The 24,103-nt window shown below is 37.7% G+C and overlaps 2 protein-coding genes across 2 annotated transcripts in view; one reads left to right on the top strand and one right to left on the bottom strand.

The window, feature by feature from the left end:
• MED17 (mediator complex subunit 17) overlaps positions 1-1,116 on the bottom strand; it is a 40,709-nt gene extending 39,593 nt beyond the window's left edge. The window contains exon 1 of the mRNA XM_081758529.1: positions 917-1,116. Within this exon, the coding sequence (XP_081614655.1) occupies positions 917-1,005 (89 nt within the window). The 5' untranslated portion in view covers positions 1,006-1,116. The remainder of the gene's footprint in view (positions 1-916) is intronic.
• Positions 1,117-1,159: 43 nt separating this feature from the next.
• Positions 1,160-24,103, top strand: part of LOC145685868 (pecanex-like protein 4) — a 136,481-nt gene continuing 113,537 nt past the window's right edge. The window contains exon 1 of the mRNA XM_081758528.1: positions 1,160-1,401. The gene's annotated coding sequence lies outside the window, so the exon portion shown is untranslated. The remainder of the gene's footprint in view (positions 1,402-24,103) is intronic.

Raw genomic sequence — 24,103 nt, 5'->3', positions numbered from 1 at the left:
TTGGAAAGAATGTTATCCATAGCATTGGATGAGTTGATTTTGAGTTCAACGTCGCGTTCAGCAGCGAGCCTATATGAGACGTGGACCTACTGATTTACGTGGAATCCGAACCACATGAGCACCCGCCGGGAATCGAACCCGGGTCTCCCATTATCGGGATAGAGCTGGAGCGGGTTTTGTAAACTTTAACCCTGAGGGATAACTTAAGAATACACGCTCGTTTCAGTTTGTATCAAAAAGCACGCGTAGTTTTTTTTTTTTTTTTTTGCATTTTTTAAAAACTGAGATAACCTAATGTGTCAGTGAGCACATTTTGTTTTAAATATGGCTGTGCGTTTCTTCGGGTGAAAATAGTTCCAACGAGCAAGGGTACTACCTACGCCATTGTGTTGTAACTGGAGGAAGCTTTGTAAAGTTCAGCCTCGGGTTAAGTACCACAGAGTAGATCTTAATCAAAACAATTAAAATTAACCTAACCTAAACTAATCCAAGTCTTAATATGCTGAACCTATTGTGTGGCAAATAAGTCGTTTTTTGGACTATACTTTTGATGGCGTGTGTACGCACGCTGTATTTATGTAGAAACCATAAAGGAATTAAAATTGTTCAACAAATACTTTTGATGGTTCCTTCGAATTTCATCTATGCAAAGGACGGTATTGTCCTGTTGGGTCGCCCAGTGCAAATGTTTTGGAGAGTAATGCGAAGGAAGCTAGTGAAGAAATAATTTTTCTAATTCTTTCGAGTGGTGTACCTAAACTGACCCTAAACGCTTAAAAATACATTTGAAATGAATGCCTTTCTGATCCTATATACTTCCTTTTAATTACTCGAATTGGTATATCCAATAAAGCCGAAATAAGTTACGGAATTTAACAGTAAATACTTCGAAATTATCCTTAAAAACTGTACTTACGTCTGATATATTTCTTGTCCATCATACGTAATTTCTTGTATTTGGTTTTCAATTGGCGCCTCCACACATATATTTACAGACAATGCCATTTTTGCTTCCAATATACAAAAACAAATAAATTTACGTCATTATATACTTAACACAAACGCTTTCCGCTTGTGTCGGTGTCCGCTCTGCTTTTAGCGTTCACAGCACCCCCAAGCGTTAGATAGAACAAGCAAACAAATACGAATCGAAATGCGATAGCTGCATATCAAACCAAGAAAATAATTTTTAGATTATATAAACATAGTTTGAAGTAGTATTTTTTCAAAAAGAAAACTGTGAATATGTTTTCTGAGGCTTAGTGTGAGTGGACTATTACAGTTCCGTGTTATATGGTGTGAAGAGAACAGTATTTAAGATGTCTCTGTTACTAAACTAAAGTGAATAGTCAGAGGGATTCCCTAAGCATCAATTTTAACAGTGATGTGAATGAATAAAAGGTAAGCGTTAATAATAACGAAACAATAGCAACAATATAATGTGGTGCAGATAACCGATATGTGGGCTAGAATTTGGAAATGTTACAAGTAAAGATTATTCACGAATTAAAGTTGAATTTTATATTTTTATCTTGAAGAAAACATAGGTGAACTCAAGTTTAGGCACACCACTCAAAATAATTATAGAAAAAAACATGATCCAATAACTTCCCTCAAAAGAGTTGCGCTGAGCGACATAATAATACCGGACAGCATACAAGAAAGTTCATGTAGGCCGCGAGAAGTAATTGTTGAAAAATTTGGGTCTAAATACACCGTTGGGACATACACCATTAAAACTACATTGCAGAGAAAAACAACGTGTGCTAAGGTGCCACTAAGCGAATGCAGTCAGAGCGAAGCCGGTGGACCCATGCATTCGAAGGGAACAGGCGCGTCAGCAACGATGGGTAATCTAAGCGATAATAATGCAAACATGTTGGATTTCGCGGTAGTACATGTTCCTAATATAATAGTGCTTGTAATGGTTTCACTCTAGTAATTCTACACTTGTAGACATAAAATACAACTTTTGTTAGACTGGGCAGGCCAATAATTTACAACGCTAGTGTGGCTATTGTAGCATATATGGAGATCCCATATCGTAATGGTTTATGTATTATCGGTACCTTATTATGAAAAAGTGGTAACATGACATGTTGGTAATCAACAATGTACCAAGTTACACCTCCCACAAAATAACAAACTAAGAATACAAATGTCACAAGGATATGCAATTTCCATATATGCAAAAGTTAACTTTTGACATAAATCTTCTAACACGCGCATAAGTACCGTCGCTGACGCGGCTGCTACCTGCGGACGCATCCCCTCGCTACCACTGCGGCTACTGCGTTGTCTCAGCTAGATAGTATTCGTGCTTTTTGTGCAGTTTTACTATGCGGATCCACAGATTGCAACATGTACAGAAGAATTTGGGCAACGAGAAGAGAACCCAGCCAACACCTGCAGGGCTTCTAACCCGTTCCTACTACTGCTATTACTATTCTTACTCCTACTCCTACTATTACTTATATTTATGTCGAGAGCAAACCCTATTCAACTCCTGGGTGGCGCGGTGGCTCAGTGGTAGAGCGTTCACCTCCGGTGCTTGGGGTTCCTGGTTCGATCCCACCGTGTGAACTTTGTGGTGGACAAACACCATGCTCATGGGTTTTCTCGGGGTTTTCCCGTTTCCTCCCACTCTTCATTCCACCATTTTCACTCATTTCTCATAATCACCGTCTCCTTTAGCCTAACCGGCATAACCGTGGGACGTTAAAGATTTCATTTCATTTTCCTAATGAACTCCTGCGGAGCTTCTAACCCGTTTCTCCTCCTCCTTTTCCTACTACTACTACTTCGTATACTATTGGTTGATTGATTTTGAGTTTTACGTCCAGTTCAGCAGCGAGGCTATATGAGACTTGGATCTACCGATTAACGTGGAATCCGAACCACATGAGCTCCCGCCGGGAATCGAACCCGGGTCTCCCGCGCCAAAAGCGCGTACACTAACCGCTTAGCAACGAAGGAGCTCTCGTATACTATAGATCAGTATAGTAAAGTTGTATGGTGCTTTTAGTGGGCCCCCCTAGCACAAGTTGGTTAGTGTCTTTTTGCACAATACTTATTATCGCGTACCTACACTGAAGTCCTCCTAAATTAAATCTGCAGAAGGGAATGGAAGTATTTTTCATCCGTCAAATTTTATTACGGAAGATCTTTTGTAATTTTAAAATTAAATTTAAAGTTACTTATAGATAATTTGCAATCTTCGTTACCAGCGATATTAAATCGACAACATATCTACATAAAAATAAAGCAAAAAAGTGCACTTCTACATACTCAGGAAGTACTACACCAGGCACGTAATATATTTTCCTGGGCAGAAATACTACGGTAGGAAATAGTATTTAATACAGTAATCTTTCATACGCACTCCTTATTTTAACCGTCGTATAGCACTTGTAATGATTTTACACTATTAGCCCTACAGTTGTAAATGTAAAATACAGCTGTATATAACTTACTATTTAATTCAGCCCCCTGCAGAAGTTTGTTCCTTATAAACTTGTCTTTCCGTGCAGAGTATTGAATTTTACCTGTAAGTTAGGCAAAATGTGTTGTGCCTAAATTTGACCAGCACTTATTTGTACACAACAGTCCGCAGTGCAAATCGCTAAAAGACAACACAATATTTAACAGACTACGCTCGTGATTTTAATGAAGTGTTGGATGTAAATACCTATCATAAGGGAGCAAGAATATTCCTTCCAAGTTGCTAGTCCTCTTATACCAATGTTGTGAGATGACGCCACTTGCTGCTAGAGCAGGGATAGGGTAGCCAATATTTTTGCACTTTGATTCAACAAGTTACATGGATAGCCACTGGCGTACACAGTTTTTTGAAAAGAAGAGAAGTTCACGGACTCAAACTCATATCGCTTCAAGACACGAGCCATACCGGTTAGGGTGGAGCGTTTTGCATTTTTTTTTGGAAATTCGATGACGGCTAGTGCGGAAAAGGTGCCATTAGTGGCACCGACCTTACTGAATTTTTTTCTTTTTTTCTTTATTTTTTTTTTGGACAACCCCTTACCCTGTCCCAACGGACTTAAAGTTTTTTTTAAGTGTTTGGTTAGGCAACACGCACAACACCAATTACAGAAAAGCTACTTGTGGTCGTTTTTAGAGTTACCTCATGGCTATAATACAATTATTTTATTATAAGAAACTTGTAGCAATGCCAGTAAATTACTTTAAAATGTTTATGAGTCAAAGTACATCCATATTAGCTCAGTTGTTGGAATTAATGTCCAGATTTTGTTTCGAATACCACGTTAACGATGATTATAGGCATAGCCCTTGATATAACACGATTTTCTTTGTGCAAATTTTCCCTTATTTTGCTCTGTACGCAAAATAACCCAGAACTCACCAAGAGGAGGCGGTTGCACTTCGATTTCCGCCCACCTACCCACCCAGTAGGCATATGTTGACATTTCACCTTAGGTCACGTAGTTGTTCTTGTTCTAGACTTCAGTTTGGCTCTAACGTAGATATCTCTTGCGTTCTTGCCGCACTTTTTTGACGCTGCCTCGGACACCAGCTTCACTGTGCATTCCACAGCTTGGCTATGGCAAGGGAATGTTGTTAGAGTAGCTGATGTTTGGGTGTTTTCTTCAAGCTGCTGATCCGTTATGTTTCGTGTGATTGGCGGCTCTGTTACACATTTAGGCCAATTAAGCATGTCGTAATAATTTTCAGCTGTAAAGTTTAATTTCGGAGCAATGAAGTCACGTGGGCGGCTTGATCTCGGAGCCTTCTGGCTACGGCACTTTTTATCCTTCTCCAGTCTAACGTTCGAATATGCGAATTTTCATCTGCTGTCATCGCTGTCAGTAGATTTTCATGATGAGCGTAGTATCCATTTGTTTTTAGAACAGAATGAACTATCTGTTGTAGATTTTCTGGCAGAAAACGTAATAGCTTAACTATGCTAAACAGATGCATGGCGCCCATTTCGCGCGAAGGATTTCGCCGTATTGAAAACCAGACGGGAGCGTATACTTTAACAATGTATTGGCAAAGTAGACACAAACTGTAACTAGGTTTATCAGTACTGATGTAGTGGTGAAGCATCCTACAGGCCAATGTAAGCCATCGTGAATGTGGTAATGGTCCTAGTTTTCTGTTTGCTAAATCGGTAGTACATATTCCTGTAGCAACAGTCTTACAAATTTCAAAGAGATAATTCTGGTCGCTGCTTAAACCATCTGGTTTTTCCATTTTAGACACCCATTCAACGGGAATGGGTGTAAAGGAGACGATCGGTGAACGTTCACAATCCTTTAATTTCTTTCTGATGGGGCCGGAAAAAGCGTTGGGTCCGGCCGTCCACCATCCAATTCGGTAACCAGGTGTCGAAATGGCAACTCGTTGGTATGAAGAAGGCAAATGAAATGCTGCAGTTCCTTTCCTACGGATCTTTGTATCTGGCTTATCACGTCGTTATCCCATTATGTGTTCGTTGCTTCACCATCGCTGCCGACTGTCTCAAGACTTTACACGTCGTACTGGTTCTTCTCTAAAAGCTCCAATATAGAGTCGGCAATATCCTTGCCAGTGCCTAACCGGGCTCCGATAGAACTATGATATGCTTTTCTGTAACCTCTCGTCTTCGTAGTTTGCCGTTAATTTTTTCTTGCACAAGAGTTGTATCCTTTTTTCCGTCGAAGTAGATACTTGTAATCGCCCGGCCTAGGTGAGCCTTTTCTTTCTGGATCTTCTCACCCAATTTATTTTTTCCTCTTCGTACCTTAGATCTGTCAACAACAAGACTTTTGTCCTCTGGCGTTATGAGTCTCGCGTCCTGAAGTACGGCAGAAGCGATCAAAGCAACCTGTCTGTCTGAAGTTCTAAACGCTGCCTCCGCTGTATTTTGAAGACAGATGCGCTTTAGGCTATGTTTCCTTCTTGGTCGCGCCTCGAAGTCAGATCCCGACATGCTTCCCGATTCAACAGCTTCACTGGATTCCCCTAACAACGACAGTATCTATGACCTGTGCCTATGCCTAATCCCACTAGTTGATGGACTTGCTTCAACACTTCCAGCGTCCTCCTTGGTTGTCTGCCCCTTAAATCTGCTCACTTTACGGAAAAACATCTTTGACAGAGATTTGCTTGTTCAGACGTCAATGTTACCAATGCTCATTTTCCGTGATGTTCTCTGGTCCAAAAGAAACTTGAATTCTCGTTTTGGAATCTTGCGTGTCCTCTCACAGTTGCAATCTTCGGCGGTTTTACATTTGCAAGACGCAATATCAAAAAGACACTTTTCCGCGTGTGCAACAAAACCTGCACGAAGTGTTGCTTTTTGTCCTTGTCGACTGAAATGTTTTTCCTTGGTGCGACACTTATTATAAAATGTTTTCAGCATGCCAAAAACTCTCTTGCCAGAGGAATGCTTGCTTTACCCCAATAATTACAACTCTTTGTCCAACTATAATAGTTTACAAATGTCAGTCACTGGTAATTTAGTTACAGTTTTGTCATCACTTAAACCACTTCGGAACCAATGATAATGTCGCATAATGTCAGCGTACGTGGGTAAATGCACTTCACTCATTTCACTTGGAGTGCCAAATAAGTCTCGTTTCACACTTTCCCGCGTTGGTCTGGTATGAGGCTTTTTCTTCATCTTGTTTTCCATTGCTTCTGAACTTGGAAACAAAAGTATACAAAATGTCTCTGAATCGTATCGCACTAAGAAGACTGTAACTTTAGGTACAATGCACAAACTCTCTGTCTTAACAGAAACAGTACCGAACTAAAAACGTTAAAGCTTAGGCTGCAATAAACTGGCCTGTTGGATTGGTTGGCCGAAGTACGCAATATTTATACCACCGCCGAACTTCGAGCGAGAATATTCTAGAAATGTCGGCGTAGGTTCTAGAGCCAACGAGGCGAGCGGGAGGTGCGCGAATCTTCTGGACGGAGCCGGACGTTGCGACGACGCTCGAATAGTGTGGCCAAAGTAAGCAACCACAAAGTTGTGTAGTCTGCGGCTAGGTGCTGTTTGCTGTCGGTGTACATAACAAGCGAAGAGTTGCCAAAAACAAATCGTTATATCAAGAGCTATGCCTATAATCCGTTAACGTGGCATTCCAAACAAAATCTGGACATTAATTCCAACAACTGAGCTAATATGGCTGTACTTTGACTCATAAACATTTTAAAATTATTTACTGGCATTTCTACAAGTTTCCTTTTAATAAAATAATGTATTATAGCCATCAGGTAACTCTAAAAACGACCATAAGTAGCTTTTCTGTCTTTGGTGTTGTGCGTGTTGCCTAAGGAAACACTTAAAAAACTTTAAGTCCGTTGGGGCAGGGTAAGGGGTTGTCCAAAAAAATAAGAAAAGAAAAAAAAACAAATCAGTAAGGTCGGTGCCACTAATAGCACCTTTTCCGCACTAGCCGTCATCGAATTTCCAACAAAAGTGCAAAACGCTCCATCCTAATACCAGTATCTTAATATGGTAAATATTTATTTTTCCATAAAGAGGGGGGGGGGGGGCTAAAAGAAACCTTTGCAAAAAAATGTAATGGTATTTTTCACTTATGTCCCACGGCTATGCTGTGTAGGCTGAAGAAGACGGTGATTCTTCTTTGTTTCTGCTTTTCCCATGTTTATATGGGGTCGGCATTCCAGTGTTTGATTCTTGTTCTCCACTCTGCTCCATTCTGAGCGATCTCTATTCTCAATCCCCTCTTTCTCAGATCATTTTGTATCTTATTCTTTTCCCTCATCTTGGGTTTCCCTTTTACTTTTACTTGATACTTCCAGCCTTCCAAGGCTCTCCCACATACCCGTCGTTGCTTCGTTCTACTTGTCCAAGTCATCTCAGCTTCCATTCTTGGAACTTTTTATTCAAGGGTTCCACCTTAACATTTCCTTTTATATATCCGTTTCGTATTCTATTCTCTCTTGTCAGACCACACATCTATCATCTCCGCCACTTCCAGCTCCCTTGCGAGTATGGGGATATTGTACACGTCCTTGGCACGGAAGACCTGGTTCGATTCCTGGCGGGAGCTCATGTTTGGCTATCACGTTAAGCTGTAAGTCCACATTTCATATAGTCTCCGCGCTGCTGAATGGGAGGCTAAACTCAAATCCAAGGTGCGCCACTTCCGTTTTCTTTTCTTGGACCCTTGTAATTGCTCACGTCTCACTACGGTGTATCGTGGCTGGTCTTATTACCGTTTTATATGTACAGCCTTTTATCCTGGGACTTAACTGTCTTGTCACACAGCACCCCACTCATCCTTCTTCGGTTTAGCCAGCCAGATCGTATTTTTGTTGGATTTCTGTATGTAGTCTTTCATCGTAGTCAAGATACGATATTTAACTTTCGAGGTAGGTAGCAACTTCTCTCCTTATAGCCGTAAGAAGCTCCCGTCTCCTTTGTTGAGTGCCATACATTCTGCCTTTGTTCTCTTGTCCCCATCCCTCTTATTTCCAACACTTTTCTCCATCAGTTTCTTCTGCACCTTGCCGTTGGATGTTTCGCATGTAACGACATCATCCGCGAACAGCATATTCCTTGGTGCTCTACTTTTTATATCCCTCCTCAACATGTCAATTACTAAATGAAACTGAGAGCTGATATACGATACGCCAACTTCCACAGCAAAACCTTCTTTTATACCCACACTACTCTTCCCTTGGGGGTCTCTGCTCCTGCTTACATATCCTGTACCAACTGTACATATTTCTCAAAAACCTCCTTTTTCTCATGCATTGCCATAGTTCTTGTCTGGGCACTACGAGTATATTTTGCAATCTTTCAAAAACAAGTTGCAACTCCGCTTATATTTCTATATATCATTCTATCAACTGCCTGAACGCAAAGATCGTGTCAGTTGTTCCTCTTCCTAGCATGAAACCAAATTGTTCTTCTTCAAAAGTCGTATCTCTCCTTCAACTCTCTCTCCCTGATCTTCATAGTATGAGATATTAATTTAATTCCCCTTGTAATTTCCAGTCTTCATATTACCTCTATAAATTGGCATTAACGCACTCTTCCTTGTGTTTTCACAACTTTTTCATGAGATCCCATAAGATTAATATTCCTTATTTACCCAGGCAGAAATTTCAGATTTCCAGGATTAAAGTTAGCAAAGTCATTAGCCCCCACTTCCTCCGAAACAAAATCGTAAATACGCCACTAATTAAAGTCAGTTCTTGCGTCGATCCGTGTTTTTCTAAATTCAAAGTCTTATTAGATCGCGGATAATATTGGCAGGGTTGGTAAAAACCATGGTTTTTATTGAAAAAACAAAAAAAAAAAAAAGTTTTTTGGTTTAAACCAGGTTTTTTTGGTTTAAATAATTTGCTCTGTGTATTTATATTACATATGGACGGAAATAAGTTTGTTTCGCTTTGGTGTTATTATGCAACATCCAGGTTTTGCTGGAAGGGGTCACATAAGCTTAAAGCGGAATCTAAATCGCTTCTCGACTTATATCCGAGAGAAATTGTCCTCCATTTGAACTCGAAACCGAGACTAATTGACCATAAATGTTATACGTCTGCCGACTCACTGGCAAAGGATTCCTGATAAAAATACGTTGTAGTGATCTTTACATACTTGTTAATATAATTGTCAAGAGTCATTTCAGAAGGACAAAAAGATAAACAGTTGCACAAGTGAAACCATTATACAGAATCACATATGGATAACTTCAAAATATTGCAGAGTACAGAAGAACTAATTTAGTCCAAGTTAAAGAAACACAACGAATTAATTTGCATATCAATAAGAAAAGGAATAAAGATACGAATTAGTTGAGTTCACTTTGGCTTTGACTCATTTATACATAAATAGATGCAAAAAGATTCTTCTGATTTCAATAAATGCCTCTCGTGGGGTTTGTATGACCCCTCCCCCCAAAAAAGTACGGCATTTGGATGCATTTTGCCAATAGTAAACATAATGAAAACGAAACAATATTTAGATTTTTTTCTCTAATTGCAGTTGCATAACAAGAATAACAAACTATATATATATATATATATATAATATAAATCAGGAAAGAAACTTTCATAAACTTATGAAAAAAAAAATTGCTTTTGTAGTATAATCTCTTTGAGTAATGAATGAGGAATCTAGGTCTGAATACAATACGAATAATATACGGGAGTGAAACGTGATAACCCACAAATGTGTGTTCATCAAGATTTTAGGAACACTTACACTTTTACGAACATTTTTTTTTTTTTTTGGTTTAAACCAGTGTATTTATTTATTAAAGAAACACCTGGTTTAAACCAGCCAACCCTGACTATTGGTATAGGATTATTAAATCTTTTCTTGTTGCGAACACGTGAAATTTCATTTACTTATTTCAGGTTTCACATTGATTTTATTTATTTATTCTATAATTCGTACTTGAGGTCCGTTGCTTCCATAGTAGTTGGGGATTCAATGCCCTGGGTCAGTGATTCGAAATACTTAATTCATTTCACCGTAAATCACATATAGCGAATCTCGGACAAGGTATTGAGGTCTGAACTAATGGAGAATATATCCCAAGAAGGTGATTTTGGACAAATATTGAATCCTCTTTTCGGAATAGTCAAGGGAATTTGGAAATGCGGTGTACATTGTATGTACGCACCAAACAGTTAATCTGCTTATTGTTCTCGTAATATACAGAGCGTTTTCTCGATCCAATCACTAAAAGAAAGTGAAAATCGGAAGCATTTCTTTCGATAAGATAAAATTCATTTTATTTATTTCTGTTATTTTCTTCGACATTTCGGTTCATTCATTTCATACCTTGTTTTATTTGTTTATTTATTTAAATTTATTCCTCCGCGTATCTTCCATCATATTATCATACATCACCACCATCATCATTATCATTATCATCGTCATTATTATTATTATTATTATTATTATTATTATTATTATTATTATTATTATTATTATTATTATTATTATTATTATTATTATTATTATTATATTTTTTAAGTCATACTTAGCTCATTCCTGTATGTCCATTTAGGTTACTTGGCGACAATTAACCTTTCGTTCTCAGGTACTTGCATTAACATCTGGTCTGGCTCTAACTTAAAGCTTCTTTTTTTCTTCTTCCTTGCAGCCTACTTGAGAGCATAGGCGTACAATATGGTCACCAAATTACTCCTAACACGGTCTTCCATTACTTGACGCTCATCCATTTTACCTCTCATAATCCCATCCTGCAACTCCTTAGCCACAACAATTCCAACCCATTCTTGCCTCTTGCATTTGTACCACTTTAGAAGAGCTTGTATCTTTCGTCAATCTCTTGTGATTTGTTTCCTTTCCATCGTATCTCTTGCAAATATAGGATCTTCACGATGAGAATGAATGAAATTCTGGGACAAAATGAGAGAACCCGGAGCAAACAATTATGTTACACGATTTTTGTCCACCATAATGCACACTTGACGCGAGCTGTGTGGCGCTCTCGCGTCCAGTCGCTGACAGTTCGACTCTCGCTTATTTTAGGTTTTAAGTTTCAAATAAATAAACAAATAAATAATAATAATAATATGTTCTCAGAAACAAACAGCTACAACTAAGTGGAGTGGTTTTGCTAACAAAGTCAAAAGGATGCCACTGAAAAGGAAATCCGTCCAAATCCCATTCAATTTAGTTATATCTGAAAATAGTTTTACACTTGCCGAATATCGCCAGACGGTAACTCGCAAAGCCGTTTTTTTAATGTTAAAAAACAGAACCGTACAAGCATTTAACATGAACAAATCACAAATACGAAATAGTACTGTTTACTGCATCAGCTCTTGTCAATCAACTGCGCACAAAATTTTCCCTGTGATTACTGCCAGCAACTTAAGAAGAAGACTACAGTGGCCACCTTAGAACAATAATCCAACCAATCCGCACTATCAGGTCAGACTGACTTAGTAATTTTTTTTCTAAGACCAGTATTCTTTTCCGCTTAAATTTCACTCGAAATTTGCAGAGATACATCAGTTGTAAGAGTATTTGGTCTATCTTCATGCATCTTTCTTTCTGCCTTACGAGTCTTGAGATTTTCAGTGCTTAACTGACGAGCGGTCCAGAACTGCAGGCTGACTATACTTTTCAAATACTGTTGCCAATTTGTTTTTCGCTCCAATTAAATAAGCACATCTTGAGAAATGTTCCTTGTAATAGTCATATTACGAAGTGTTATTATTATTAAACAGATGTTTTAACCATACAAAAAATATCATACATTATTTCTTTTATGTGTTATTCAAATAGGAAAGCATAGTTGTTTAATTTATATAAATATATTTTTGTAGTTACTTTTTTTGTTTGTTTGATTTGAAGGACCACACAGAAATATACATTAAGTAATAAGAAAGAAGATAAAACGTAAACCTACGCGTTATATCTTAATACAATAGGCAGAGTCTGTTGCAACAGTTATTAAAACTGAAATCTTCATACGAAAAAGATTTGCACTGTCGGTTGAAATACTGATCACCCAAGTGAGCAAGCATAGGATATTGGTTAGCGTTCTTGCTTTTCAAAGGGGAGATCGCGGTTCGAATGTGATGCAGGTCATTCAGACAGTTTTCCTCAGTTATTGGAGACAAATGATGCAATGGTACCTTTAATCATAGGCCATGACGGCTTTTCTAACTCCATCTCTCCACAGTTATTCGTTGTTGATTATTCAAATATAGATGGATTTCGCAACCTATATATGGGATATTGATAAATGAACAAAGTAGACTACTTCCATTTGGTATAGATTAAGGAAAACCCAAAATGTTACCATGTTGCCTTGCTTTTTTATATTGGTAATGTAAGAAGAACGTTATATATATATATATATATATATATATATATATATATATATATATATATATATATATATATATATATATATATATAAAGGTTGTTCAGCCTACGTTTGGCCGATTTCGTTCCTTCCCCCTCCCGGGCAGAATGGACTCACCAGACCCGGCTCGTGGCGTCCTGCAGTGTTGTGCAGTGGCTTCCTGGGAATGGAGTTGTTTTTCCGCGCGGACGACAATGACGCACAAAACAGGACCATTATTGTGAGTGTTGTGTTAAATTTGTTTCCAAGTGTGTGAGTTTCCGCTCTATGACCAAAATGCTGCCCAAACTAAGCCGGTTTTGGGAAGGCTATGTTGCGGCTCTTTATGACTCAAACTTTAGTGCTTCTGTCATTAGAAAACAGTGCAAGAAGAATGGTTGCAAGATCAGTTTAAGTGGAATAAAAAATGTTATTAAAAAGTACAAGGGCAACGAAGCTCCGCCATTTGGGTCACCGACGAAGTTGCCTAGGAAGCGGGAATGCACCAAGGCCACCATCACCATGCAGAGGAATCTTCGCAAAATGGCAATGCAAGAAAATCCGCCAACACAAATGTGTATGGCTAATCGTCTTGATGTGTCTTTGGGGACTGTGAGCCGGACGTTACACCATCAACTCAAGCTGGAAAAAGTCATACGAACGGCATCTGGCAAAACAAAGGTGGATGTATGTCGTAACGCTCGATGAAGCATGGATTTACCTTTCCGACTGCGGCAAACCGAGAGCCATCATGTACCGAGGGAAAGGCGCCAAGAACTTCAGAAGGTGGGTCCGTGTTTGTAAAGAATCCTTCCCAAAAGGATTCATGTTTGTTACTGGCTACTGTTACCGAGGTAAACTGAAGATTCGTAGGGTGGCGAAGAATTGCAAAATAAATTCGCAGTATTTTCAGGAGCAGATCATACGGCCGAATTACGAGCATGAGATTCCAACAATGTACGGAAATGACGTCAATCTTCACATGGACAAGGCCTCATCGCATACCTCACGATCGTCCCTCGCATTCTACAGGGAGAGGAGGAGGCAAGTGGTATACAGGTGATACCTTTCAATGAAGTACCTGTTAAATCTCTAGATGCAAGTCCTATGGACTATTGTGGATTTGGATTACTGAAGCGGGCTTTGGGAAAACGGCGTGTGACAAGTGTGGAAGGACTTTGGAAAGCTGGGCAAAGGGAATGGGACAAGATTCCCCTCCCAGTTCTTCAGAGAAGCCTATTACAGTGGAAATTACGCTGTCGGGCTATTGTTAGAAACCAAGAGAAACACATCGAGCACTTACGGACCTGATGCCATGGATTCTTCTAAATTTTTAGGTAAGTCGAAATTGGCCAAATGTAGACTGAACAACCTCTGTATATTGCAATTTAGTGAGTTGTTAAATACATATACAAGTCTGAACAAAAAGTATCCGACCTCCTTTGTTGATAAAATAATAATAAAAAGGAAATATGTACTAGTAAACTTCGGCTTGTGTTTTGTCCAGGGTAGACCCTTCTGACTGTACACATTTGTTCCAACGGCTTTTCCTTTGTGATAGGAGTGTTCTTTCTAGACATAGCACATCTTGGATTTCCCCTTTCTCATGAACTCATGATCGTGAGACAATTGGGGAATATGGCCTTTATTTAAAAAAATTGCCAAATTTTTGTTTATCCTTGGATTTACTAAAGTTGGTATATCGAAATGACCTTAAACAGTTCGTTACATACAAAGAAGTATAAATTCATTTATATTTAAAGTAAGATCTAGCATATCCCAGAGCTCAAATGTACGACCGTTATTTTTTGTTATTTATGAATGACTTGCTACGTATTGTTAAATTTTCACTGATGATGTTAAGCTGTACACGAAAATAATGAATTATATTGATTACTTAGTGGTACAGAGTGGTTTAAATAAATGTCATGAATTGTCTGGAAGAAATAAGCGTAACTTTAATATAAGCAAATGTTTTCTAATAAGGTACCTTAGACAATATAATTGTGTTAATTTCGAATATAAAATGAATAGTAAATTAATTAACACAACAGTTTAGGTGGAATATAAGACAATAAATTTACTTATCAAGCACATATTGAAACATGGAAAAATGAATCATAACAAGTAACACAACATTGATACGGAGGCCGCGGTGGCTCAGTGAGTGGTAGAACGTTAATCTCTGGTTCATGGGGCCATTGGTTCGATCCCAGCTCGCGCAAACGAACTTTGTGGTGGATGGGTTGTCTCGGGGTTCTCACGTTTCCTTCCACTTTCTTCATTTTACCATTTTCATTCATTTCTCATCATCACCGTCTCCTTTAGCTAACCGGCATAATCGTGGGACGTAAAACTTAAAGCAAAAAGAAAAAAAGGAAAACTTGGAACATTATTTGATATTTTTATTAGAAGCTTCTTTTACCAATGTTATGCCAAGAAAATCGAGAGAGTTCAAAATAAGTTCTGAGGACATCTGTATTTTAAGAAGTATAATAAGTCCTCATATAAAGAAAATATATCATATTAAAGTCTGACTTCTGAATTTAGATGCGATTCTTTAACTATTAGGATACGAATTACAGATCAAATATTTTTTGTTTAAATTGATAAATGGTATATTAAGATTCCATGCCAGCAAACCAATTACGAATTCGAGAGATATTTTGACCTAAAAATCCAGTTTAATTGTACGTCAACTCACTACTAATGAAGATTCAAGAGATCACATTATAACAAACGTTAGTAAAAAAAAAAAAAAAAAAAAAAAAAAAAAATCAATGACATGTAGTATGTTTTTTTTTTTATCTCAACTGGAAAATATGTTTAAAGATAGTTAATGCAGAATTGAACTTTACAGATCGTATCTTATTTCTTGACTGTTTTTATGTATGAATTATACAGGGCTCCAAGAAAGTTCTGTCGCTTTTTCACCCACCACCTTCGGACATCGATATGCCACCTAAGACGTACCTGAAAGATCAAAAATAGTCCCCATCAACATCGACATCCTTCTGCCAACGTTCTAGAAGGCCATGGATTCCATCACGGTAGAACTTGGTGGGCCAGGAAGCGAAGAAGATATCAAGTGCATTTTGCACCTGTACTAGGGATTTGAACGAACGTCCTCTAAAGCGATTGTTCAAGTAGTGGAACAGGTGATAATCGAATGGTGCAATGTCCGTGAGTATGGCGTATGCAGTAGTGTTTCTCATCCAAGGCGTAGAATGGTATCCCGGATCATCCCAGCTATGGAGGCCTAGCGTTGTCCTGTAACAGAAAAAAAAAACCTGCGCTAGTGAATAGGAAGGGTGTTCTTGTTCACTTAGACAACGCTAGACGTCATAAGCAAAGATGACTCTGGAGGTGATTTCTTCTCTCGGCTGGGAACTTCTGCCACATCCAGCGTATTCACCAGACATCGCTCCATCAAACTACCATTTTTCTTTTGTCTATGGGCAACCATATGCGCAATCCACAATTCAAAACTTGAGAAGAGGTTGAAAACGCGGTGGCGCGGTTTTAAAGTCCCAACACAAAGATTTCTTCAAAAATGGCATCTACATGCTTGTAAAATGATGGGAGAAGATTGTAGAAGCGGATGGTGTATATTTTGCGGAATAAACATAAGGTAAACGCATTTTTTTCGGAACTTTTCTTTTTTGTACTGAAACCTCACGAACTTTCTTGGTTACCTGCTACAAGACGTTTCTGACGTCCCATTAAACATCAATTAATCAGTCTACCAGATATTTTAAAATTATAGTAATATTGTATTGCAGCATTGCACATAGAAAAAAAATGTCAATTCCCAGAAACAAAGAAAATGTCGGTCACTGCTCGCAATTGCGCATTACCAAATATTTTTATGCAAGTACTTTATTACTTTTTAAGAAGTTTGGTAATTGGTTTTATTACTTTTAAGAATTTTGGTAATTGGTTTTATTGCTTGTTAAGGGGTTTGGTAATTGGTTTTATTACTTTTAAGGAGTTTGGTAATGGTTTTACTACTTGTTAAGGAGTTTAGTAGTTTGATAATTGGTTTTATTCCTTTTTAAGGAGTTTGGTAATTGGGTTTATTACTTGTTAAGGAGTTCAGTAGTTTGATAATTGGTTTTATTCCTTTTTTAGGAAGTTTGGTAATTGGGTTTATTACTTTTAAGGAGTTTGGTAATTGATGATATTACTTTTTAAGGATTTTGGTAACTTGTTTTATTACTTTGTAAGGAATTTGATAATTGGTTTTATTATTTTGTTAGGAATTTGGTAAATGGTTTACCAATATTCCTTTTTATTGTATATTTTGCCATGTCTATCCGTGCGTTTGTCCGTCAGGAAGGCAAAAAAATCTCAAGTACTACTGATGGATCATAAATTTTGGCCAGGAAGTAGGGGTTCAAAAAGTTAAGAATCAAGTTCGTTGGTGAAGATGATATTCAAACCCGAGGAAGTAGAAATCAATCATTTGCAGTTTCAACGTGATCGCTATAGAGCAAAACGATGGTAGATAGCGAATAACTTCCTGCAAGGGATTAAACGTCCCAAGAATACACTTCACCTCCATTATTAACTCTCAACTAAAACCGGAAGTGATAGGACTCGACTACAACTTCCGGTTTCAGTATTGATTTACATAAAACAAAAATGGTAAGAGCGAGAACCTTTTTTTTTTTTTTTTTTTTAGTGGAATCGATTTGGCGTTCTGAGAATAGCCACGCTACTCTACTATTTTATTATATTTTTATTATTATTATTAAGGTTTCATATACGGTATTTCAACCCTGCAAATTAAACGTATCCTTTCAAAACTTGAAGAATAAAGAAAATAAAGGGAAATTTGGATATACAAATTACTTCCTTACTGTGTGCGCAAGGAAAGGTGGCTTCTGACAGTTCGGTAGAGCACGTGGAGTTCTGGAGGCACTGTTGCCAGAGGCTCCGTAACAGAGACAGGAGCTCTGGCAACAGACTTAAGACATTTAACAAGTCGTCTCAAGTACCGTACCGGCAACAGCGCGGTCAGTGACCTTCGTTGCCTAGCAACAGAGTGAAAGAATACTCCTGTGATTGGTGAATAATCCTCCCTCTGGTTTTGTTTACAACACGCGCAGCTATCTGTCAGAGGCCACCTTTCAGTAACTCGATAATAGGAGCGGATGTTTTTAGAACATTGAAACATGTTTCAAGAATCCAAAAGAGCCAATGAGTGACTTTATATTTGCATAATGCGAAACGTCTCAATAACTACAAGCAACCGAACATAATGTGAATAATATAATGATACTTCTAACATAGAAATATAGCTTAGTGCACAGAGTTGTAGTACGTTGTATTTGGGGTACCTGAAAGAAAATGTTCTTAGAGTAAGCAAGAAATTGCATTGGTAACACTGTGTGAGAGAATATTTTTGATCGATTAATAATAAACAATCAAAACTAGTTTGTCGTGGCAGACGATAACATCAAATGGAAATATTTTGCCTTTGTTGCGATGAACTTCCAGGTTGCTTACGCCGTGAAGCACGTTCATAGTTATTAAATAAGAAATCAAACACTCAAACAGTGGCGGATCTAGAACGTAAAACCTAGGGGTGGGGGCAGCCAGAATTCAGACTATAATAAATATATCATGAGTTCTATAAACTTCCAAACATGTATAAATAATAGCTTAAATTATTTTTGTTACTCAAGAAATTGGAGGGCCTGGGCCCTCAGCCGCGGGTTAGGTCCACCCCTGCGCCGAAGCATTCCCAAAAAGGTACGATAGAGCCAGGATTATCCGAGCTAATGCGGACCTAACTAACTTCGGATAATGCAATTTCTGTAAAATGAAGGTTAGTACTGCACTATAATTGTAAATGAGTGAGGTATACAGTGTAATAATTAAATAGGCCTATATTAATTGCTGTATAACACGTTCAGTCGTTCTAGTGTAAGTTAAAAAGTAAAACAATAAAACATGATTTCATTTTTTTTTAAATAAAAACTCACAATAGTATTTTTCAAAACTATACATAAAATAGTCACTACGTGCGGGGAAGTGAACGTTCATTAAAGGAGAAAAATTAGAGAAAGGATAACTTAGATTTTTCGAATATAACAGCGAGAGTAGCTCGATAGTTGTCCGTGTTAGAGCTTTATGCTAGTGATCCAGGGCCGGGTGTTCGAATCTTTTTCGATTTCTTTTGATTTTTTTTTAATGTTAATTTTTACCAATTGCCGCATCGCGTCGACTTCTGATCTTACACTTCAACGCGCACCATTTAAAACGCTAGGCAGGGGATGCCAGCGTCGATTTCCGGTGGTCGAGAGTTGGTGGTTCGCATGACAGTGATTCGAATTTCATTTCCAATTCGCGAGAAGTCTCGTGACGGCCCAGTCCAGTGTAATCATACCTAAGATAAATAAAAATAAATAAACATGAATTAAACTATTAAATATAGACAATACGTTAATTTTAATTGTGTTTACTCAGATTTCATTGAATAGATATTTATTCTAAAACAAATTTTATGTTTTGAAAAGCGCATATTCTGAAGCAGCTCAATACTTGGCGACATGCATAATTCTTATTTTACCTATATAAATTCTTTACAACAGAAATTAACATTTTTGTCAGTGATATAAATGAAAAAATAATACACCATTTTTTCCGAAAAGATCCCATTCTAAGTAAGAAATGCTTGAATAAGAACTAGGTATTCATTAATTACAAATTTGGAGCAAAGCGATCTACCGTTATTGATTATTCATAGAATTTTGTTATGCATAAATTGTTTTCCTGAACAAATACGACATGCACTATCAGCGAAAATTATAATGGATTTGAAAAATTGTGTTCGCAGGACAATATGAAAAGGACTTCGCCATATTTCTAATTCTAAAAATTCTGTTTTCAATTGTTTAGAATGAGAATTCGCGAGCCAAATATTTTTCCAAGGTTGTGTCTTTGAGCATCTCATTTTTCGGTGATTATTCCTCAATGGTATGCCCAGTCGGAACATGCGACCCTTACGACACTCAGCGCACACTCTTGAATCACCATGTCAAATTTGATTGAGAATGGGTCAGGCATCTCGGAGGAATATCCTGATAAACGAACGTCTAAGTCAAGTAAAGAGGAGCTTCGCTTTGAAGAATTATATTCATAGAGCAAAACGAAAAGGGATTCACCCTATTTCTAATTCTAAATTCTGTTTTCAATTTTTAGAATGAGAATTCGCGGGCCAAATATTTTTCCAAGGTTGTGTCTTTGAGCATCTCATTTTTCGGTGATTATTCCGCAATGGTATGCCCAGTCGGAACATGCGACCCTTACGACACTCAGCGCACGCTCTTGAATCACCATGTCAAATTTGATTGAGAATGGGTCAGGCATCTCGGAGGAATATCCTGATAAACGAACGTCTATGTCAAGTAAAGAGGAGCTTCGCTTTGAAGAATTATATTCATAGAGCAAAACGAAAAGGGATTCACCCTATTTCTAATTCTAAATTCTGTTTTCAATTTTTAGAATGAGAATTCGCGGGCCAAATATTTTTCCAAGGTTGTGTCTTTGAGCATCTCATTTTTCGGTGATTATTCCTCAATGGTATGCCCAGTCGGAACATGCGACCCTTACGACACTCAGCGCACACTCTTGAATCACCATGTCAAATTTGATTGAGAATGGGTCAGGCATCTCGGAGGAATATCCTGATAAACGAACGTCTAAGTCAAGTAAAGAGGAGCTTCGCTTTGAAGAATTATATTCATAGAGCAAAACGAAAAGGGCTTCACCCTATTTCTAATTCTAAATTTTGTTTTCAATTTTTAGAATGAGAATTCGCGTGCCAAATATTTTTCCAAGGTTGTGTCTTTGAGCATCTCATTTTTCGGTGATTATTCCTCAATGGTATGCCCAGTCGGAACATGCGACCCTTACGACACTCAGCTCACGCTCTTGAATCACCATGTCAAATTTGATTGAGAATGGGTCAGGCATCTCGGAGGAATATCCTGATAAACGAACGTCTAAGTCAAGTAAAGAGGAGCTTCGCTTTGAAGAATTATATTCATAGAGCAAAACGAAAAGGGCTTCACCCTATTTCTAATTCTAAATTTTGTTTTCAATTTTTAGAATGAGAATTCGCGGGCCAAATATTCTTCCAAGGTTGTGTCTTTGAGCATCTCATTTTTCGGTGATTATTCCTCAGCGGTATGCCCGATCGGAACATGCTATCCATGATGACATTCAGCGTGCTCTTTCGAATCACTATGTTAAATTTATTTAAGAATAGTTCAAGCATCTCGGAGGAGTATCCGGATAAACTAACACCTAAGTCGAGTAAAGAGGAACTTTGCTCCAATTAATATTAAAAAAAAAAAAAAAAATGTATGTGTAGGCTAAGTTCCCGTTTCCCGTTTGAGATTGTAAACAACGAACAAAAATTAGGGAGAGAATAGGTCTCCAACCACTTCGTCACGAATAAAATGTTATATCCACAAAAAACATTTCTTTGGCGCGTCAAACGAAAAACTATTAAAAGCAACTAGTGTACTATTACTCTCCTTTGAAGAAAAGTGACGTTGACACAGACTTCGAGGCAAATTGAGGTTAGTTTTGTTCATTGTGAAAAACCTGCAAATTACTGCTATGGAAACCATCGTGAAGCGTTTGAAGTTCGCCGCAATGCATTTTGAGAGAGAAAATAATGGTTATTTTTTTATTCGTTAACGTTTATCAATTAAAGTGATAAAGTGCACAAAGGCAAGAGAGGAAAGGGCAAATGTATAACTAGAGGGAGAGAAAATCGAAGACGTTAGGAATTCCCCTATTTAGAAGTCTAAAACGGATCAGAGATGTGGACATTGAAAAAAGCAGAAATATCCAAGGTAGAAGCATTTGAAATGTGATGTTGGCGCAGAATGCTGCGGGTATCAAGGACCGAAAGGAAAAGGAATGAAGACGTACTAAAGGAAGCTAATGAAGGACGATAGATCATGAAGATAATAGGTAAAAAAAGAAACAGCATGCTTGGCCATCTTATTCGGCACTCCAATTGGATCACCATGTTGATAGAGGAAAAGACAGAAGGGAAACCAGGAAGAAGAAGGCTAAAGATGCAGTTACGCAGTTACAAAGAAGAGCTCTCTCAAAGTAAAAAACAGCTCTCCCAAGGGAGAGAAAAGTTTTAAAATTTCCATGTTGGCCACCAACCTAAGGGTGAGAAAGAAGAAGAAGACAATTAAAAATTAATTACAGGAACATTTAATTGATCGTTTATTTTCTAATGGATTAATTAGAAGTCTAGATATATATAGGGGAAGTCAGTTGAATATGAGCATAGTTAATGAAAATTCTAATATATCTAAAAAATGATGTATTAAAGAAAGTAGAAAGTCTCACCAAAAGAAAGCCTGATCTTTTGTCTACAAACGCGAAAAAGTACAAGGTTATACTTACTTTTGTTCGTGAGTAATAAGCAGGTTAATCATATAAGTGCACAGTGCTAATATTTTCCGTAGTACAAGGGTAATATGAGCACTTCGTAGGGCAAATATGAGCAGCATTTCTTTTCTACTATTTTCACATGAAATATAAAGCAGATACAAAAAAAAAATGTACAAAAAAGAAATGAAACGTAAATGATGACAATAACTAGCGAAAGATAATTGCACATGCACATAAATCATTGTTCACTTCAAGGGCCGTGTCTATTGGTGTGACCTAAATAACTAGGCATTAAATCTGCTACAATAATCACAAACAAAGAACTCAGGGCACTACACATTCACACAAAGAACATGATACCAGTCTTGGCACATATCACACTCGATCCATTCTTCCCCATTGGAGTTTTTACTAAACTTTCCTTCACAAATATGGAAATACTTTCATTCTCCTCACACTGTGTGGATGAGACTGTCCTCTTACTTGGCGTAGCATTTCTGGCGTTTTCTCAATGAAATAATTATTTTCCACTTGAGCTTTAGATTTATTTATGGATGTCTGCGAGCTTTAGATCTATTTATGGATGTCTGCGAGCTTTAGATTTATTTATGGATGTTTGCTTGTTCCCCTTCTCCACACAAACTGTGACAACACCCATCCCACACAGGGCTGAAGTGATAGACCGGAAATACGCGAAATGTATCCAAGATAATCATAAATTTGAAGATTGTATAATTTATATTATCCATGTTATTACGGAATGTCTACTTTAGTTAACATCTGCAAAAGCTCCTCACGTCCATTTCTTTCATTACTTTCAAAAGAAAAAAACATATGTGTGCCCGTACTAAACTGATTCAAAAGCTCATATTTCACTGACTGTTAATGATATTTTAATGTGTTGTGGTCGACGACTCTTTTTATAGAAAAGATGTGAGCGAAAGACTGGCGTTGTGTTCCTAGACAGATCTGACTATAAATCCAGTGAAGAATTATATACAACGCATAGATAAGAAGTTTTAGCTTATTATTCATTACCCTGATTTAACTATAGATCCAAAAAGCTACTCTTTTTTGTTCTACTACCTGTATACTTGTCTATGATTTCACAACTGCAGCGAACGAACTTAGGCTACTCTGTGCAAAATCATGTAACTCCAAATAATGCTACGAACTTCGTTGTTTTCCTCTTGCGCAAGGTATAGGTGTGCTGTGTGAGTTTATGCTTCGTGCTGCTCATATTTTCGGACTGCTCATATTAAACTGACTTCCTCTATATGAAATATTAACAACATCATTAGAGCCGTTTTGGAGAAAGTCGCATTCTTTATTTTCACCCTTCAGTAAACTGCTCTTAATTTTGGGAAGTAGGAAGAAAATACTGAAATAAACCTCTAGAGAATCCTCTAAAATCGTAAATATAAAATTTGGTGCGAATGCGTCGAACGGCACGGTCTTTAAACAAGTGAACGCATTTACATCCAGACGAACAGATGGACAGACATCCAGAAATTCAAACCACATGAACTCTCATCGGGAGTTAAGCCCAGAGCTTACCCACAAACGACTGAAAGACAAGAAAGCTCATTTTTTAAAGGTCGGCTCTACCATATGTGCAATACGTGCATTTGTACGGAGCGGCAAAATCTATCATAACTATATTACTTAAAATAAATACTTCTTGTTGGAAACAGGCTTCATGATGATGGTAGCTAAATTTACTAAGCTAACCTATTTGAATACTACATTCATAAATCATGTTTAGGTTGCATTAGTTTAAGGTCACATGGACAGTGCTAAAGCAAATGGTCAAACAAATCCCAGGATTAATTGCT

The sequence above is a fragment of the Thermobia domestica genome, chromosome 5, assembly GCF_964235325.1.
Source record: "Thermobia domestica chromosome 5, izTheDome1.hap1.1, whole genome shotgun sequence".
NCBI classification, from domain to species: domain Eukaryota; kingdom Metazoa; phylum Arthropoda; class Insecta; order Zygentoma; family Lepismatidae; genus Thermobia; species Thermobia domestica.
Note: the sequence above shows the minus strand (reverse complement) of the source record. Positions and strands in the feature narration are given on the sequence as shown.